The 14,229-nt window shown below is 33.3% G+C and overlaps 1 protein-coding gene across 1 annotated transcript in view; it reads right to left on the reverse strand.

The window, feature by feature from the left end:
• The window catches only part of LOC140445719 (macrophage mannose receptor 1-like), a 68,400-nt gene that overhangs the window by 35,300 nt on the left and 18,871 nt on the right, over positions 1 to 14,229 (reverse strand). The window contains exons 4-5 of the mRNA XM_072537998.1: positions 11,375 to 11,635; positions 7,583 to 7,677 (exon numbers count right to left, since the gene is read on the reverse strand). Of these exons, the coding sequence (XP_072394099.1) occupies positions 7,583 to 7,677; positions 11,375 to 11,635 (356 nt within the window). The remainder of the gene's footprint in view (positions 1 to 7,582; positions 7,678 to 11,374; positions 11,636 to 14,229) is intronic.

Below are 14,229 nucleotides of genomic sequence, written 5' to 3' on the forward strand. Positions count from 1 at the left end.
TTTTAATAATTTGACAATACTAATGACAGAAATTTCATGGCCATATAAACTTGCTTGTACTATAATTGTTAATACAGACACTCACTTCTTATAAAAAAAAATTGTAAAACTGATAGCAATACGTGTTTTAGAACGTTTTTTATAAGGGACAAAAAAATCGACATTTTTATGTTTTGTTTATTTTTAATTTTAGTCACTTTATACCATTCTTGCTTAATAGGTGAGTTAAAGATATTGACTTTTTACCATGCAACGACAACATTTAACGTTGGACGAGATGAATAGAGCCGTGGGCCTCCTTCAAGCTCGTATGCGACAAACTCAAGTTGCTGACCAGTTAGGTGTCTTCCAAAGCGTCGTAAGTCGTTTGTGGCGTCGGTTTAGAGACACTGGGAGACCAGCCGAGCAACATCCAGGACGTGGTCGCTCTACAACCGTCGCTCAAGACCGATATTTAATTTTAAATGTTAGAAGGCAGCCAACAATCACAGAACCCGAGCTGGTTAATGAATTACAACTTGCACATAAAGTAACAATTAGCAGCAGTACTGTCAGGAATCGTCTCCAAGCCAATCTTCGTAGTCGGCGACCACTGAGATGTCCATCTCTATCTAGAGGCAATCGCGCTGCAAGATTAACCTGGTGTCAAGAGTTTCAGAATTGGACTGACAATGAGTGGGCCACAGTTTTGTTTAGTGACGAGTCTAGATATGGATTTCATCCAGATTCTCGTCGGACAAGAGTTTGGAGACGACCCGGAGATGGAGAACGATTACGACATCTTCAAGAAGTTTATGCATACAGAGGTGGTACAATAATGGTATGGGGCGGAATCATGATTGACGGAAGAACTGACCTCGTTTTCCCACGTGGCTTTCTTACATGTCAGCAATATTTGGACACTATTCTTGAACCTGTTGTGCGCCCGTTTGCTGCAGCTGTTGGAAAAAATTTTTACTTTATGCATGATAATGCTCGACCACATGTTGCGCATATTGTAACAAACTGGTTGGATAACGAGGGTATTGATGTATTGCCGTGGCCAGCACAATCACCGGACTTGAATCCCATTGAACATGTATGGGACATGCTTCAACGAAGAATTACTCCACATATGGGCAATATCTACAATGAGTTTCAATTAAAAGAGCTTCTGAGAGAACAATGGACACAACTACCTCAAGCAGACATTAACAATGTGATTCGAAGCATGAACAGTAGATGTATAGCTATTTTTTAAGTTGATTACAGATAAACAAAATACGTCTATTTATAAAAATATCTCTAGACTTTTGCGTTATGTATATATATATATATATATATATATATATATATATATATATATATATATATATATTAATAAATATTTTATTAATATATATATATATATATATATATATATATATATATACATATAATATTATATATATAATAAAATATTTATTAATATTATTATTTATGTGATATGTTTTGTATTATTTATTAAATGTTCATAATTATATTAGTCTTTTGTATTTCAAAATATTAATCTCAATAAATCACTGTATGACCCAGAACTGTCAATTTTGAAATACGTTTGTGTCATGTCCTCGGTAGTATAGTAGTCAGTATCCCCGCGTGTCACGCGGGAGACCGGGGTTCGATTCCCAGTCGGGGACTACTTTTTTATTAATATTATTACATGGTAAATTAAACATATGCGTAAGTAGAAAAGTTATGTATATTATTGTGATTTTTAAATACTTATGAATATTGCATTTTAATTTGTATTGTATTATTATATTGAGTTATGTTGCAATGTATTGTATTGTATTTTTATATTAATAACAAAATAAACAATGAATTTTACTGCAAAGTATGTGTAAAAAAATTTTTGAATTCAACTCCTTTAATACATATATGGAAATAAAAATATACATTTTCATCAAAATATTGATTCAATCCTTAATTTACTATACTCCTATTACAGGTCAAATGTTGTTTATTAATTGTTAGTAAGTTGTTATTAATCCTGTTTCCCTTTCTGCTATGTCTTACCTATAGCATTACATATGTAATGATTGTGCAGATTGACTCCCAAATGAATTTGTAACGGCGAATGCGTGTATAGAAGTGTATCTTTTACCCACTGGACTGCCACACCCGTTTTTTTTTCGTATTTTTTCACTATGTATATGTATTTTTCTTTTACTTTGTGGAATTGCCGTAATTTTGATAAAATGTATCAGTATATACAGTCCGACCATGTATACAACTATACCTAGAAGATTAAATCCGAAATATCTTGCAACGAACAGTACTTGAATTCGCTTCCGTAGTCTTTAAAGTATTTAAATTACTCGTATTAGGTTTTGTATAATCATGCAATATACTTTGATGCCTTCTTGTGCATACTTTACATATAATAAATCGACACGTGTCATATCGATGACCGTCTCTGAGACAATTGTGGCATAATTTTAACAATTTAGCTTACTTTCATCGTCGAAGTAGCAACAAATTTTAAAATTCAGTAAATTGATAAATATAATGTCCCTTTTTGCAGTATACGCATATGAAGGGGCGTTTAGAAGAACCTTTATTTAAATGTTTATGATTACCATACTTTGTTTCTCGTTTTTTTGTTTAATAATCTTAATCTGTTTAATAAAACAATAAATATATTAATAAGAACGAAAATTAGAGAAGCGAAAGAAGGAGAAGCAAGGGAAAGATGGGAAGAAATTGAGACTCTGCAGTCAAAGTATAATAGTCACAATGTACAAAGGAAATTTAAAGAACTCACAGGGGGACTAAGACGAAGGCAGAAAGGAAATATAACTGATTCTGACGGCAACATCATATTGGACAAACAGAGTAAAATAAAAACGTGGAAAGAATATCTAGAAAAACTATTTGAAGACCAAAGAGATAACACCAAACATGAGCTAGAAGAAGAGGTAAATGATGGACCAAGAATATTACAGCAGGAAGTTTATTCCGCAATAACACAGTTAAAGGATGGCAAAGCGGCAGGCCCTGATAATATACAAGCAGAACTACTTAAACTAATGGACAAGGAATCAATAGCAATAATCGCAAAGATATTCAACAACATATACAACTCTGGAGAAATACCAACAGAATGGCTGAAATCTCAGTTTATTGCATTTCCAAAAAACCAGGAGTCAAAAAATTCGAAGATTACCGTACGATAAGCATCATGAGTCATCTCCTAAAATTGTTTTTAAAGATAATTCATAAAAGAATCTACAAGATGTGTGAAAGTCAAATTTCCCCCAACCAGTTCTGGTTCACAAATGCTGTTGGTACTAGAGAGGCTTTGTTTTCAGTACAAGTTTTATTCCAGAGATGCAGGGACGCCAACCAGAGGAGAAAAATATGAGCTGCTGAGAATTATTATGCAAGGAAGGATCCAAGGAAGAAGAAGCATAGGAAGAAGACGCATCTCCTGGCTGAAAAACCTTAGAGAATGGTTTAACTGTAGTTCACTACAACTTTTCAGAGCAGCAGCTAACAAAGTGACCATAGCCGTTATGATATCCAACCTCCGATAGGAGATGGAACTTTAAGAAGAAGAAGAAGGGACGCCAACTACGACGTATACGCATGTCTGGTTGTTTACTAGAAAGTGTTTGATCGAGTACAGTACGCCAAGATGATGCAAATACTAAAAGAAGCAGGAATTAACAACCAAGATCTGAAAATAATTAGAAATCTTTACTGGAATCAAACAGCAAATCTCAGAGTTGAAGGTGAACACACTGACTATGTGAAAATCATGCGTGGAGTGAGGCAAGACTGTATTTTGTCTCTTTCAATCTTCAATCTGTACTCTGAAAGAATATTTATCAATATGGACTCAATATAAACGTTAAGAAGATACAGCTTATTATAGTTAGCAAGAAAAGGATAACAGAAGGTCAACTTTACGCCAACCAATCCCCTGTAGAAAGAGTGACGCACTACAACTACCTCGGCACCATAATAAATGAAGAATAAACCAACAACCAGGAGATTAGAGCACACATCGGAAAAGCTAGATCCACCTTCAATCGGATGGGGGCCTTCTTCAAGAGTCACAACCTCTTTCTTGATAGAAAAGTAAGAATGCTGATGACATGAATTACATATTATGCGAAATGAATCCAGATATGCTCTACTTTAAGCCATCCTGCAAGGAAAATATTTGGAAAACGAGGTCCAGAAAGAACAATAACATCTTGGTTAAAGAACCTCAGAATCTGGTTAAATACAACATCTGTGCAGCTTTTTCGCGCTGCTGCAGATAAGATAAAGATTGCCATAATGATCACCAACATTCGTAACGGATGGGCACATCAAGAAGAATACGAAACTTTTATTTAAATTAAACTTGCGTTTTACTGAGTCTGGTGTTTAATAGAGCTACCTGTCACAAATTGGTATATTGGCAAATTAGTAAAATGTTAGAAAATTAAACAGATTGGAAAAAAGAATCGTTTGGATAATAAAAGCATGTTTTTGTTTGAGCCAAGGAAATAATGGACTAAAAAAATATGATTTGTAGCGACAATAATGAAAAATCATTGCATTCGATAATAAAACAGCACATAATAGCTATTCTGCCAGAATTAATGTAAGAGAAGAAACACCGTCTCCAGTAATGAGCAGCAAGGGCGATGTTACTTATATAACAGAAGTAAAGACAGAAAATCTCAACAATATTGTATAAGCTTCAATTAATTTGTATGTTTAGAGCATTTAAAAATTAAAACTGTGTGTACCTAATAAGTGTGATGATTAAGTTTATGATTTAATATCATTATATGTATTAGGTATATGCCATAATATTTCTACCAATTTTTCTATTGTTTTATTCTATTATTTTTGAAGTTTTATGCAAATAATAAATCTTTCATATATAAAATTATCAATTGATCAATTTTATGAAGATATCAGAGCAGCTATACAAACTTCAAAAACACATTACACATTGATAATTGGAGATTTTAACGCCAAATTGGGATTCAAACTAGATGATGCAGAATCTGCTATGGGAAACTTTGGATTTGGTGAGAGAAATGAGAGAGGTAACAGGCTTCTTGACTTCTTACATCAGGAAAATCTCTTTGTGATGAACTCATTCTTCGGAAAGAAACCCCAACGTAAGTGGACATGGAAGAGTCCGAACCAAAGAACAAAAAATGAGATTGATTTCATAATATCAAATCGGAAAGATATTGTTCAGGATGTAACAGTATTAAATAAATTTTCAACAGGGAGCGACCATAGACTAGTTAGAGCAAAAACCACTTTTAACACTGAAGTTGAAAGAACAAAAATGATCCTCAAAAAGAAAAGTGGAAGGTGGCTGTTCCCAGAAGATATAACACTTTATGAAGAAAATATTAAGACTAGTTTGGATACACACGACTTAGAGAATATCAGCATCAATGAAATAAACAATAATATTACCCAAATATTGAAAGAAGCTGAAAAGAAATACTGTCCTCGTCCTGAAAATAATAACAAAAAATTAAGCCACAACACAAAACATCTTCTAGAGGAAAGAAGAAAACTTAGGGAAAATCAGGATCATAACCAAAATGAACTAAGAATTTTGAATAAGAAAATTAAAAAGGAAGTTAGAAAAGATCTGAGACGATACAATACGATGGAAATAACTAGAGTAATAGAAGAAAACAAAAGCTTGAAAGTACTCAGACAGAGCATGTCCATTGAAAGAAAAAACGTCCACAAATTACGAAATGAACAGGGGCAAATCATTGAGGATAGAATTCAAATTATGAATACGATAGAGAGTTTTTATAGACAACTATACAAAGAACAGCAATGTAACCGGAGTGGATCCTTACCAAAGATAATCAATCAGGGATCTGAAATTTTACCGGACGTAACACCCAATGAAGTTCGAAGGTCAGTGCAAGAAATGAAAAACAATAAGTCCCCCGGAGGCGATGAAATAGTGGCAGATGCCTTGAAGGTGGCTGGAAAAAGATTATGGCAGGTCCTTGCCAAACTATTCACTAGATGTTTGCAGGAAGCAATAACACCAACCCAGTGGTATAACGCAGAAATTATCATACTTCATAAAAAAGGGGATGCTACCGACCTCAGGAATTACAGGCCCATAAGTCTACTTTCACATATTTATAAACTATTTACAAAAATAATTACGAAACGACTAGAAAATAAATTGGAATTTTATCAGCCCAAAGAACAGGCGGGTTTTAGAAAAGGCTATGGAACAAACGATCACCTACTGGTAATAAAAAAATCTTATAGAAAAATGCACTGAATATAATAAACCACTAGCTTTAATATTTGTCGACTATGAAAAGGCATTCGACACCGTAAATCAACAAAAAATGTTGGAAGCCTTGACAGAATGCCGAATTGACTATCGGTATATAAATATAATTAAACATATATACCAAAACGCAACAGCCAGTGTTAGAGTGGGTGATCGTCAAACCCAGAAATTCCCGATACAACGTGGAGTACGCCAGGGGGACACCATATCGCCGAAACTGTTCACTACGCTTTTGGAATATATATGTAAAAGGGCAAAACTGACCGACAAGGGCATAAACATAAACGGAGAAAAGCTTAGCCATCTAAGGTTTGCAGATGATATTGTACTAATAGCTGATAGGATAGATGAGGCCAAAGAACTTTTAAATCAGCTCTACCTTTCCTCGCTAGAAGGGGGATTGAAAATAAATATATCTAAAACCCAGATGATGACAAATCTTGTAGTCAGCGAAGATATATGCGTAGGAACAAGATCCATAGACCAGGTAATGGCCTATAAATACCTAGGTCATGAGATTCGCATAGGAAAAGATAACCAAACCGTTGAGCTTCTCCGTCGTATAAGACTGACTTGGGCAGCCTTCGGCAAGCTGAACCATATTTTCAAATCGTCTGATATACCAATATGCCTTAAAAGAAAAACGTTTAATCAGTGTGTTTTGCCAGTGTTAACTTACGGTGCCGAAACGTTGACCATGACAAGGAGAACAGTTCAAAAGATCCGTGTGTGTCAAAGGGCGATGGAGCGTGCTATGTTGGGCGTTTCACTACGAGACAAGATCCCAAATCGCCAGCTACGACAAAGAATAGGAGTGGCTGATGCAGTAGAGAGAGTAGCAACACTAAAATGGAACTGGGCAGGTCACGTGGCTCGAATGACAGACAATAGATGGACAAAGCGGATACTGGAATGGAGACCAAGAGATGATGCCTACCGAAGTAGAGGTCGTCCACCAACACGTTGGACTGACGATCTAAAACGTTGTCATAGAAATTGGATGCAAGAGGCACAAGATCGAAATAGATGGAAAATTATGAGGGAGATCTATGTCCAGCAGTGGATAAGCGAAGATTGAATGATGATATAAAATTATGTATATTTATAAACAAACGTTAAACATGTGTCTAAACCCCTTTGGTATTTAATGTAAGTTTTTGATCTCGGATTTATAAAGTTTAAAACTTCAAAAATTAGTTGCTGATGACTAAACTCCGTTAACAAAATGCATAATTTAAAAAAAAATGATACGCAATGTATACTTACTGTTATATATTTTGCAAAGTAGTATTTTTTTTGGCCAAAATGTAGTAAACCAATGTTTGCCGAGATACTTGATTGAGTCATCAAATCATCCCATGCTAAAAATTGTAAATATAATGAAAATGAGTAACTGAGATTCGTCATATTCCCCAAAGTTTTATTAACTTTAGAAATCGTTTTATCTGTTAGTAGTATCTTTATTTTATATATTTACTGTCTGTTTCTACATATTTAAAATTGCAAATGTTCACAGGTAAAACAAATTATTAGAATAAACAACTCCAATATTCAACTAAATATGGCTATAGCTACGATAAAAACGAACCATTAGACTTAGTTTTCTACTATATATTTTTTTATTAATGTCATTTTAAATCAATTTAATATTTTCTTAACATTCCTATGTTATTATTAATTTATTATCGACCGATTCCGCCACCACAAAATTTACCCCACCTAATGCGCTTGCGTTGCACGAAAAGGCACCAATGAACAACGATAAAGTTTAATAAAAGCACTAAACTCTAAGTTTTCTGTCCTTATTTGATCTTCTATTTGCTTTCTGCATACATTTGCAATGTCGGGATTTTTTAGTTTGTAACATTTTTTTATAATTAAAATAGTAAATAATTTTTAAACCCTTTAACCCTGTTGCTGATACGCCCATGGACGTATCCGCAAATCGATATACGGGTGGGCTCTCTCACCCTTAGCAAATTTTATTGGAACATACCGAGTATCACGGAGTTTTCAAGAATATTTTATGGTAAAGCTTTGTTAATCTTTTTCGGTTCCAGGCGGGTCCTTTTTGATAACTTTGGTGAATACAGTTGTAAAAGCTCTTTACAGTATCTTTCTGAAAGAACCTAATTCAAAAGGTTCCATCTTTTCTCACGGTTCCAAACTACAAGAGTCCCGTTACTTACCTAGAATCTTTCTATGTTCGGGTATCTTCCTATAAATGGAAACAGCCTGGCATTCTTTTAGGCAAGTTGTCATTTTTAAGTGGGGGATATCCCACTTTTTTTTTAAATCTTGTTAAATTTTGAGAGGAAGAAACTCACTCTGGGCAGGACAGTCTTCGAGTAGAACGCTTACTTATCTTACCGTTCCCTGTGATTTTTTTCTTTAAGTATGTATACACTTAAATCTTTGAAATATCTTAATCTAATACCATATTAGATTAAATATTGTTATAAAGTACCTTCATTTAGATTAACTTTAGTGCTTAATACTAGTAAAGTATAGTAGAATCAGTGAAATAGTGCAGCAGTCATCGAGATTTATTATAAGCTATCGTAATCATACTACCTTAAATTATCTGAGCGAATAATATTGTAATCATATTACCCAACCCTAAACGAATCTGCGTCAATCATTTCTTCACCTGTAGTTAAGGTTAACTACCGATTTATCATTTCAATTAAAAGAACATTTAATTGTTTCATACGAACTTTCAATCAGTTATTAAGAACTTCTTACAAATAATAATTACAAACATTCAATATTCAGTGAGAACAGTTAATTAAACTAAAAACAGTGCGAGACAGACATTTAACCTACAACCAAGTGCAGGTTGGTTTCATTTTTATACTACAGAATTCTTGTAATCTTTTTGTATTCTTTTGAATTTAAATTTAATTTATTTTATTTTATTTGCTATAATTGCTATCCATTTTTAAGTTTACTGTACATGTTATCTCGAGATAAGCCCATAAACAGCGAAGAGGGATTTCTTTAATCAGCTTTAGTTGAATTTTTTAAATACTACCAGGCTCTCTTTGCTGATAATTTAATTTGTGCATGATTTTATTATATTGTATCTGTAAAGGTATTTCTTGATTATAATACTGTTAATTTCCATATGTATACAACCATTTATTAATTTATGGTGCATTTTTTTCACTTGTGTTTACATTTAGCCGCCTATTTCATTGTGTTGTTGAATATATTCTTTTGTTTACCCATGAATTTTATTTCTCGACTCCTAGTAAGTTTCTTGATAAAATAATGCATTTGAATATTTGCTTATTACATTAAATTCTTATTACATCTTCGACTAGTAGAAAGATCAGACTGATTAAGTTTCGTAGGTAAGTATTATACATTTAAGTAATACATTTATTATTTGTTTATTTAGTGTGTTGACAAAATTTATTTAATAATTAACTGTTGATATCTTTCTTTGGATTTGGTCTCAGAACCTAAATATCTTTGCTTATCTCTTTTCGTTTATAAGGTTTCTTAATTTTCCCCTTGAACCCCAAAAAGTTAAGTGGCGCCCTTTTTCTATCTTATCTTATCTTTGGTAATTTTACCCATCTATCTTCTTGTTTATTTCTGTATCTTTTTTAATATATCTTATCCTGTCCTATATTTACTTAGTTCGTCCTTTGGTCCCATTCCCGGTTCCAAAAGCTAGTTTCGAACCCACGACTCGCTCTCCACCAACCATCTGGTTGTCGTCCGTAGTTTTTCCTTGGTGACCTTTCTAGCACCATCAAAAAAAGGTTTCCGAGGTTACAAGTTTATTCTTCTTCTTCTTCTTCTTCCTATGCCGTCCCCATTAACGGAGGTTGGCGACCACATTTTTAAAAGCTTCTCTGTCTTTTGCAACGTGGAATAATTCATCTACAGTCATGTTTGTCCAGTCTCGAATATTTCGCAGCCATGACTTCCTCTTTCTACCTATTCCCTTTTTGCCATCGACTCTACCCTGCATGATGACCTGCAGAAGACTATATTTATTATTTCTTAGTATGTGTCCAAGGTATGCAGTCTTGCGTACTTTTATCGTTCTCAACAATTTATTAATGTCAATTTTTTCTCTCTTTTTCCCGTTCTCTCGCTTCTCGTGTTTAACTGCTATATATTTTGGAGTGAATGATTATCAGACAAAACTTTAGTACATAACCCATTATGTTCTTGTATGTGCAGTTGGTCAAATTTAATAGGAGTTAGATAGGAATCTAGGATAGATAGATAGTAGGATCGGAGAAATAAATAATTGTACCTAAATTAATAAAATGTAAAATGACATGTCGCTAACAATTGCTATTCGCTCCGTGCGTGACTGACGCGACACCTACTGCCTTCATCTGACAGTTTTGGACCTACCAATTTTCAGGTTAAACATATGACATATGTTTGACATTGTTAAATTCATGCGAAATTGACAATTATTAATAATTAACTTTTTAATTATATTTTTTTAGTTTATGTACAAAATAAATGTAGTATTAAAAACTGGGTTTCTCAAAATTCATCATAATATATCTTTTCAACCACAAATGGAAAAGAAAAGGAAAAATCTAGTACTGGCAAATCAAGTTTTTCTCGTGAAAGAACATATATTTAAAAACAGTAAAAGTAAAAGTTACGATATAAAAGCTAAAGTCATCAGACACTCTGCAGCCTTGAAGCCTTATAAAATATCATTTAAGGTAAATTATTTAAATTTTTCCTATTTTAATTGCATAAAAATGAAGTTATGTGATATTTACTTTTTCATATTAATAGCACGGATCCATCTTTTTCTTTTCTCTAATTTATATGTAATCTTTGGGAACCTATTAAAACCACACTTACTATTTTTGCTATTATTAGCACAATTAAATACGCAATATGTATTTGCACACATTTTTGATAAAATTTATGCGTAAAAAGGTAGGTCCAATTGTGTCATATTTCGCCGCTACGCACGCTGGCATTGTTTCAAAGTACCCCTACCATGGTCACGCACGGAGCGAATAAGTAGATGCTACTGAAATTACAAATAGAAAAATTATAACTCACTTGATTCACGATTATTTAAGTAGCTTGCATATAGTCTTGGCTCATATCTCTCGCAAATGAAATAATTTAGTGCGTCACAGTTGAGATCGTTCCAAAGGAGATTATTTCCATTGGAATATACTTGCAGGCATTTGTCGTGTGCATCGTCTGGTTGATTTATGCCCCAATTTGTATATTCAATGTTTTGGCCGTAGGCCATCCAAATCCAGTTGAGATCATCGAGAAATTTTGCCCCTGAAGTCCAATATCCTCCCAGTTTATCTATAATTTAACACAAAATAAATTAGTTTTATGAATTTTTATTCTTTTATTTTATTAATAATTTAATTTTATAATCAATTCATCAACCAATAATAATAATCAATTTATAAACCATTTGAAAGTTATCTAATAGAACCACAGAACATTTTGAAAAGACCAAACTCTTCAAGTATTGGTCACCATTATTTATTATCCAGTAAACATAAGTTTAATATCAATACTGGTTCATAATTGGAAGATTTGGAAATTACAAGGGAAACAAAATTGTACTAAATTTAAACCTATTTTTAAAAAATTTATTGCAGCTTCATCTCGAAGGGGATCCAGCTCGATTGTTTAGACTTCCTGCACTGAGTATACCCAATAAGAGTTTATTAATTTTATATTTTAATTAATATTAATATTTTATTCATCAATAACTTGCAAAACAAGCTTGTTCATGATCAATTGATCTATAGTTGGCGTTTATGACGCTCTCCATATCTCTTCGAAATTTAGATATAACATCTCCACAGTTGCAAATTTCAACATCTCCCCCTGTTAGTCAATTGATCTTAAGTAATGCTTTGACATTTCATAGTTCGATTTCTTCTTTTATACAGTATTGGTAGTGCTTGGTAGATCTTTTTATTGTAGTCAACCACCCACTATCTAATAGATTATTTAGTCTAATTCTTACATTCACACTCTATGTCCACTTTAGTTGTCCCCAAACTAACACCCAAATTATTATTGACAGGTTTGAGTGTGATATCTGGATTATGCAATCTACATAAAGGAATCTATATAATTTCATAGTGTATATCATCATCAGTTGACTTCCTATAGTAGTGTCAGTTGGACCTTTGGTCAATGTTCAGTTTACCATAGAATTTAGAAATGTGCAGATCACATCACCATGATTGTGACTGCCCATCCAAGTTGTCCTATATCAGATGTAACTTTAACATTTCCGTTATAACCAGGAGACATTCTCTCCTGCTGTCACCCACTATGTAGCTTCTTCAAATTTAAATTTGTTTTAAACTGTTTGTCCTTTGTCTAGTGTTGTGTATGTTGTGTATTATTTAATTTTTATGACATTCACAAAATTGTTGGAGAGCCTATAATTTTGACGAAGTAAGTCTAAAACGATATATTAAAAAATTTTTTTATCAACCATCAACTTCGAGTTTTTCGAAGTTAATTAATTTTCCTTCAGTTGAAAAAACGTTTCTTGGCTTATTTCAGATGCCCCTGAAGATGCTCTAGGAGCGAAAGTACTTAGGCAAGATTTAATAAAAAATTGTGCTCAATATCTGCGTTTTTATTTGATTAAAGTTCATTTATTCGAGCAATCAACCATATATCACTTTATAATCAATAGTTTAACACCCTTAACTGGTATACTCCGTCTGACAGACGGGTTTAAATTTAAAATAAATCATAATTTACTTATCGGTTGTTTACGCCTCTTACCGTTTTCCCTACCTTTCTATAATAATAATACCTACTGACACGTCAGTTCTTTCTTTAAACTTACAAATATTTCGAATCCGTTGTGCAGGCGGAGTATACCACTTACGTTACTGTTCCAACAAAGTGATTTTACATATTTTTTATGCAAGGTAATTATTTTATTTTATAATGAAAAACATTTGTATATGTAAACTGTTTGTTTTTACAGTATCTGGTGAATAATGGAATTTGGACCGTCAAGAAAACGCATACTTTGATGATCCGAATTTTGAATCGGTTGCAGAGCAATGGCTGGAAGAATGTGATAGTGATAGCGATAAAGATTTAGACCACGTGAGTGAGAGTGAACATTTTAGTGACTCTGAACAATCAGCAGATAATGTCGAATCTGATAATGATATAGGTAATGAAGACTATATACCTGCATCTGGAACACTTGTTGGAAAAAATGGATTTGAATGGCGCAAGAACCAACCACCTAAAAACGTCCGCACAAGAAAGCATAACAATATTTTGCAATAACCTGGTTTACGTCAGAAAGCAAAAATACTTGGTGACAATCCAGAAGTAGTAGATGTAAGACAACTGCTATTTACCGAGGACATGATTGAAGAAATCTTCCAATGGACCAACGTCAAAATAGACTACGCAAAAAAAAATTAAACTAATAAAACTTTACCAAGCTACCTTCAAGAAACCACTACTTTAGAGATTCGCGTTTTTCTAAGACTTTTGATATACACTCAAATTTTTAAATCAAATAATGAAAGCACCGAGAGTATCTTTGCTACAGATGGTTCAGGGCGAGATGTATTTAGAGCCACAATGTTAAAGAAACGTTATCATTTTCTCTTATCTTGTTTGAGATTTGATAACCCCGGTGATCGAGATGAACGAAAAACTGAAAATGCAACAGCTGCTGTATCGGACATGTTTCAAAGGCTTGTTGAAAATTCTCCAGAATTCTTCACTCTTGGATCCTCTGTGTGTATTGATGAGATGCTGGTGGCTTTCAGAGGTCGATGTAAATTTATAATGTACATGCCAGCAAAACCATCAAAATATGGCATAAAGATTTTATGCATGACTGATGCGAGAAGTAATTATTTTTATGATGGATACATATATTGTCGAAA

The sequence above is a fragment of the Diabrotica undecimpunctata genome, chromosome 7 (genome assembly GCF_040954645.1).
Source record: "Diabrotica undecimpunctata isolate CICGRU chromosome 7, icDiaUnde3, whole genome shotgun sequence".
Lineage (NCBI taxonomy): Eukaryota > Metazoa > Arthropoda > Insecta > Coleoptera > Chrysomelidae > Diabrotica > Diabrotica undecimpunctata.